The 7,582-nt window shown below is 32.2% G+C and overlaps 1 protein-coding gene across 1 annotated transcript; it reads right to left on the reverse strand.

Moving 5' to 3' along the window:
- Positions 1 to 6,085: 6,085 nt before the first annotated feature.
- LOC107447140 (cyclin-dependent kinase 7-like) lies at positions 6,086 to 6,943 on the reverse strand. Its single transcript, XM_043049336.2, has 2 exons — positions 6,408 to 6,943; positions 6,086 to 6,290 (listed from the first exon to the last, which is right to left on the reverse strand). Exons 1-2 carry the CDS (start codon positions 6,941 to 6,943, stop codon positions 6,086 to 6,088), a joined length of 741 nt encoding a protein of 246 aa, XP_042905270.2.
- Positions 6,944 to 7,582: the final 639 nt, after the last annotated feature.

Below are 7,582 nucleotides of genomic sequence, written 5' to 3' on the forward strand. Positions count from 1 at the left end.
ATTTTCAGAGCATTGAAGTTAATTTTCTAATTTTGGCAGCATTTTTCTGATTTTGTCCCACTGTAGTACGTAGTGAATCTTATTCATGAATCCAAGTTTGTCTGCTATCTCGTTGCAGTCAGTCAGATATTATTATAGTAAATATTCAACTTAATCTAACATACATGTGGCAAAATTAGTAAGTATAATGTCCTTATATTTAACAACTTTACATTCCTTAAATTTAAGTTGTATTTTATATATTGATCCTAAGAAAATGGAATAAATTCGTATGCAGTTAAATCTGTATTCAAGCAAAAGTGAAAAAGTCTTTACTTTTTGTTCTTTGTGGTGTTCTCGACATTCGGTTTTTTAATTTTTCTTAGAAACAAGTTTATAGATATTTTAAAAAGGAGTACCAGCAATGTTTTGCTTTTCGTTGTTCGTTTGCTTTTTAAAATTAAAAAAGAAACTCGGATGAAAAATCTGCAGATTCTAAAATAATTTTCAGCACCGATGGCGTGTTGGAGGGTTTCCGATGAAGGGGGAAATTGTACTAGTGACTTATTTTTTAATTAGTTTTGCTATTAATGCAATTCATAGTCTGGGACAAGGACGCCGGCAGCGGGGTGCAAGAGGGTGCACTTGCACCCCCTGACTTTTTTTAAAAAACAATTAAAGCAATACAGAAATAAATAATTGATTAAATAATTGATACATAACAATTAAAAAATTGTTTAATCAAACAAGAATTGTAATCATCTTGTTTGCTGTCCAAATCTGTTTATAACTTTTTCAGTGAATTCTGAGTCATCTTTGATTCCTTTCTTATGCACACTGAGTATGCTCTAATTTGGCAGATATCTAAGCTACATATTTAAATTTCATTTAATAAATTATAAATAATATTATATTTTCTATTAGTTATTTAGTTTAACAAAGGTGTATAACACAAACTGATTTCTCACAACTGTAAAACTTCATCAACACAATAAATACCAATGTTAAGCGTGCACAAACACGTTAGTATACGAAACTACTATTTGCAGTTATTTGTGTTTATGCCAGTAAGTTTAAGTCAGTGTTATGCCAGCGCCATCAGTACAGTTTCTTGTGGCAAAATTTGCAAGTACAAGAAATTCGTACTTTTTTTAAATATCTTGTTAACAATGAAGAAATGTATCTTGCAAAAAATTAGCAGATGAAAGTATATGTAATAACAAAACAAAATGCAATAACAGAACACTTAAAAAAAAATTTTTTTTTTGGTGGGGGGTAGTTAGTTAGATGGTTGCACCCCCTTTTATATTATTCTGCCGGCACCCTTGGTGAGGGATAATATCTATGACCCTTTTTTAGACATTTAAGGGATATTCTAAACCTAGTACAATAGTTTTTAAGTACCACATGTAAGTATCATAATTTTAACTTAAGGTTTTATTTTTAAAACAAAAATTTAAAATAAAGAACTTACTTGCAGTTAATTTGATCCTTTTTTCTTGAATAAACCAAATACTCTTCTACAAGCAGTTCTCATCCAATTTAAAGCACGTCCTTTCTTTTTCTCTTTTTTTACTTTGGCATTCTCTATGTTAGAAAGAGAAAAGTCTAACGCATACTGTCAAAAATACTTTTAATCAGTAATTATATTGATATTTTATTTTTAGTTCATAACCGTCGTTGAACAGCCGACCCAATTTTGAGTTTACGACTATCAATGTTCAATTATGTAGCCTTGTACTTTTAAACCCAATTCAGGGAACTGTTGGATGAAACATTGGGACAAATTAGCCTTCGTTGAATTTAATTCGATGAAATTTACCAGCATTTACGTTACATGGAGAAAGAAACCACGAAAAATTCTCACAGTTAGCCTGATGACGAGGAGACAATAACCCATCATGATCCATCTACCATTGAGGATATTTCACGTCAGCACTGTGCTCATTGTGAGATGGAGCAGAATTAGTATCAACCATTCAACGCTGAGATTCGAACCTGGGTCACACTATTAGGTGTTTAGCGCTCTATCCCCTGAGTCAGAGCTGCTGTATGTAGATATTTAGAATTTATTTATTTATGACAAGCACAAAACGTTTTGACATGACAGCTTTTACATTATGTTTTTATTATACTTATCAACGAATAAAGCCTAACAAGTGTACGTATTGATAGTTTGATTACTAAAGAAATTGTGAAGAGTTATAAAAGATGATTATAAGAAACACTTCACAGTTTCAACGGACAACTTATCCCGTTTTGACGTTTTACGTCCCACTTTATAAATAAGGATTTATTAGATTTTGATTGTGTTTTTGTTTCAGCCTCGCTGAACTTAATATTTGTTATCCCCAATGAGAAGATTTTTTTTGTCTTCCGTATTGGCATGCATTTAAAAATTTTGATTAATTTCAGAAAATACGAGCCCCTTTATAAACTGCGTAGATATTGAATTAACTCTTAAACATTATCGCAATCTTAAATTTACATTTAATGTAGATGGAACAGATTTTATTTAAGCATAAAATGGTCTTACATGAGGTTATTTATCTCATTAGCACGTTACTTATTGATTACCAGACTTTAAACCTTTAAAATATATACATCTTATAATGGAGAAAATATATTTTAATTAATTTATTTGTAGCAAAAATGAAACTTATACAGTAATCAAAGTTGCTGCGAAATTTCCTTGGAAGTTAAGCGTTTGTGTGCTCATTATTGTTTATACTTAAAACGTAAAGTTAACTTCGAAAAACGTAAAGGAATTAAATCTTACGTTTTTAGAAGTTAACAAAATCAGTTGAAGGAAAAGTGTTTGTTTAATCTTGTTAAGTAATTGAATAATGTATTTATTGGAGTTAACAAAATTGTTGAAAGAAAAAGTGTTTGTTGATACTTGTTTTAAAAGTTCTTACCTTTATGTACAATCACTACTTCATCAGGGTTTTTCCTCACACTGTTAATAGGTCTATCAACCATAGAGTCTCCGTTTATCTCATTTCTCCTATTCTCCAATTTGCCAGTTGACTTTGTGTTTTTATCAACTGAATTTCCCTTCATGAGATTCTCCAAACTCTTCTCTATGATCTCCAATTTGATACGGAGATATTTCACTTCATCTCTCAATTCAATAATTTTTAACAAAATGAGGTCATTCTTTTTCTCCATATCAATCTTTATATTATCTTCAATGTTTGTCATGATTTGTTCCTTGTCTGATTCGTCAATATCTGTCGGTTTCACACCGCACTCATTCTCTAAATTGATGCTCTTTAAGGGAAGAGTATCCGACATCGGAGTCATCATTTCCGATTCCGTTCTTGGCATACTTTGCTTATCCGAAGATTTGCACATACCAATCTCACTCCTTTTGGAATCATTCACTTGCTTCCTATCAGTTTCCGAAAGAATTATGGGCGTCTGTGTCTTTTCTGCATCAATATTTTCCAAGATTACAGCTTCATTTACTGATAAATGCTCGCTGCGGAGAGTAGACGCAGTGCTGTTTGTTGGTGGTGTGTGTTTGGCATCTGCGTTATTATGAATGCTGTCAATATCTTTGTGAAAAAAATCATGAGTCAAAGCTCTACAAGCTGGTAGTCTATGTGACGCCTCAAATGTCAAAAACTCTTTCATGAATTGGAGGGCAAGTTTCACATCTGTCTCGCACAGATCATCACCTTTGAAGATATTTATCATTATTGGCCGCAGTAAGCTATATTCCTGCGAAGAAAGTTAAGCTAGTATATATTTAGTTATAATTATAGTTGTTATAAGTTCAGTTTATATATAGTTCTAAATTTACGAGTCCTATAGAATTCTTATGTTTGTCCGATAATTTATCACATTATATAACATATCCTTATTGAGTGATTTGAAGGAAAGATAATTTTGTTTTTCAGAAAAACAGCTAAGTATATTCCGGTTAGAATAAAAATAAATTCCGGGTAAAGTGGTTAAGTAAATGCCTGGATACTTATTTTACGATGCTTAAGCGTAGATGAAAATTTTGAGGTTGCAATTAGTTAGATCGAATATAACAATGACTTAACTATGTAAATGTGTATATCCTAATTTTTTAAATTATTAATTAATTAATGTATTATTAATAAGTACTTACAAATTAATTTGTAATTAATCTATTACTAATTAATTATTATTTAAGTTCTGTTTTGAAATTTGTGAATTTGTTCTAAACTTGTTCAGCATGTTACGAATACAATCATTCCAACATATAAATTTAGTAAAATATTTAGGGCGGTGAAAAAAATTGAAACGTTTTTCGAGTTGCAAAATTTTTGTTAGTGCTAATGCAAATTTTAAAAATTCTACGTGAAAGAAACTTTTCACAAAGGCACATAAATGGTGATAGATGTATTTGTGAAAGAAATCATTTACCTCCGGAAAATCGGAAAATTTTATAGTTTCTCTCTACTAGCTACAAAAATAAATTTAATTGAGTAATAAACCACACATCACTATCACATTTGATATTTACTTTTTAGACTCATTAAATCTAAAACTGAAAATGGATAAGGTTAAAGCAAACATTGATATACTTAAAAAATAGTTTTAAAAATTTTTAAAAAACATTTAATCTATCTATTTTGAAAACGTGCTTGCTTTAATTTCGAACTAAATAAAGTTTTTATTCAATGTATGAGTTATTTAATCACAATAAATTTGCACATGGTCAGTCAAATCAAATAAAATAGCTTGTTTCCTAACTGAAGATTTATGACTTAACCAAATGAATTCTGTTTGTTTCTCAATTTGTCCGCTACAGCTACGCAGATGTTAATTCCTGGTACTTTAAAATTAAGTTCGTAGCGGAGGGACGCATTAAACTGATTTTAATCTGTAGATTCAATTTACATCACAACTGGAGCTACGGTCTGGGAAACATCCCTAACTTCCCATTTACACGAGATCTGGGATCATGCTCGTGATGTCACCAGACGAACGTAAACCAGATATTTCAATTAAGATTGTCCTAAACTGCTTTCAGCAAGCATTGCCTGATGAAGGCACCTTCGAGTCTGGCCAGAATTCAGGCGCGAGATGATTGGCACTTTGCATCATGTGGCTATTTTTCACTACTCCTTACAAGGTGGTGCTATTAACATCAGAAATAGTGTGAACTTAACAAACATTTTTTTCAGGCTAGTGACGTTCAAAGACTGCTTTCAAACACCTTTTGAAGTGAAATTTTAATGCGACTTCCAACTAGGTTGCGTTAAACGTTCAACGCTGAATGCGTGGCACTCGAACGCATGCGCGTAGTATACCTGTTTTACAATCAGAGCTTGGTTGCCTAGCAACCTAGTAAAATTACGCATTCCTCTTTTGAATTAGTCATTGGGTTATCTTAAAATACTCATTTGCGCTGGCGACTTTTTTTGGCGGTGGCCTGTGATCCTTGCAGGAGATTTTAATGTGAATTTCTCGTTACCTGAAGCTGAAACATTATTAACCTTCCTTAAAGACAAATTTAGATTGGAAATGATAAATGGTAGGAATGATCCAACAACCAAAGGGGGAACTACCATTGATGCAGTTTTTGCAAGAAATATTGAAAAAATAGAACTCAAACATTTCGTATCTTACTTTAGTTATCATAATTTCATTGTAAATGTTACAGATTTGGATATTTCTCCACTCGAAAATGATAATTAATAGATGCGATCCATTGTGAATTGTAAGCAATGTTAATAAAGTTTGTCTTAAAGAAACAATATGATTTCACTAAAAATCAATTTCTACCCCTTCCTATTTTCATTTCCACATTACGAAGTTTCACTTCTTCCGCGCGGAGGGACTCCACGCACTATTTTTTTTCTGTCCTCGTGTAAATAGGGTGCAAGTATGATCCAAAGTCATGACATCACAATTTTGATCTTTTACGTAGGGAATGACTCCCGTTTTGGTAGAATGCGAAATCGAGCTATTTATACGGTAGAACAGTTTAACGAGGACCAATATCGCACTCCCTCGATCTCTTCGCAGACTAATCAAAGGGGTCACCCACTCGCGACATAAGTGATCTACTGGGAACTGTGTCTTACGATCAGGTCGCTGGGGGGCTATTCATTATGAAATAAAGCTATACCTCTAATAAGGCTAGTACTGTAGTATACATTTGTTCCCTCCCGTCCATACATGCATTTGTTAATGTGAAACAACTAAGTAGTTCCATCAACAGGCAACCGAACGCCCACATATCTATGCTGGTGCCATCAAGGTGTTTTCTCTCTTTAGACAGGATAACTTCAGGGGGTTGGTATATACTTGGCAAGCCAATATCATGTCTGCAACAAAAAAGTTGTTTTTGGTTAATAAATAAAACGCATTTTAATAAATTCAATAAATAAAACGCCTTTCATTTATGAAATAATAACTAAAAATACATTTTTAAAAATACATACTTATAGAGAGGTGTTTTACAATCCCTTAAAAATGTAAAATCGCACAAGAGTGCAGAATTTTGATCTGTTATGAGAACATTGTCCGGTTTAAGATCCAGATGGCAAGCTCCATTACAATGAAGATAGTCCAATCCTTGGAGCACGTCTTTCAGCCAAGACTTTAAGATATTGTAAGCTCCCTTGCATGGAGTCAAGTCTTGAATGGAGTCAAACAATGTGGTTGGATAAACTGGCATCAAGAAGACAAAAGTTTTTTGTATCTTCAATTTGTGCACGCCTATCAAGGGAACTAAGTTGGGATGACTCAGAGTTTCCCACAGTTCCGACTCGGCTTTTGACACCATGTCGTAGGGCACAATCTTTACTGCCAGCTCCGATTTGTTCAAGGGCTCTATCATTCTGAACACTTGTCCAAATGAGCCTGATCCAATATGGCCAAGGCTAGTATATTTTTTCTCCTTTTGCAATATTTCAACTGCCTTCTCAATGCGTTCAGCGAGTTTATCATTTGATGTTCTTTTCACACCTTTCGACATTTTAAATCTTATATTAAATAAATACGCTTTTTCTAAATTTATTTGACTCCAAACAGCTCAAATGATCAAGATAGAATAAATTACAATAATAAGAGAATTTCATTGTTGCAAATACACGAAATCTTAAGATTTGTAAAACGAAACATTTTTATTATTTGACCTCCATTGTTGAAATGCATTTCTAAATGGTATTGTTATAACTTTATTACCTTTCTATATATCGCTACAAGATGTGTTCAAGTTTTTTGATAATAGAATTAATTGTTGTTCACAACTTTAAATTTATATAGTACCGGAAAGAAAAACTTCCCAAATGCAGCTCTTTTCACTGTTCTTGTACTATATACTTTTTAAAACATTTATTCTAAATTGTATTTGTCACCGAAATTTATAAGAAAAAAAACCGCTAAAAATATTTAATACCAAAAACTTGTTCTTAGAATTATAAATTAAAGTTTTTCTTCCTCTTGAGTCTTAAATACTGCCTCAACATTTTAATTCAGAAATTTACGGTGTTTCAAAATTTTTATACTGTAATAAACGGCAGTATAATTTAATTCGTGGTACGAAAAGAAAAAAAAACTCTCTTGAAACTGTATTTATCTTGTAAAACTTCTTTTGCTAGCACTGTAACAGCAC

This window comes from Parasteatoda tepidariorum, chromosome 9 (genome assembly GCF_982258835.1).
Source record: "Parasteatoda tepidariorum strain Cologne lab strain chromosome 9, Ptep-v5.0, whole genome shotgun sequence".
Classification (NCBI taxonomy): domain Eukaryota; kingdom Metazoa; phylum Arthropoda; class Arachnida; order Araneae; family Theridiidae; genus Parasteatoda; species Parasteatoda tepidariorum.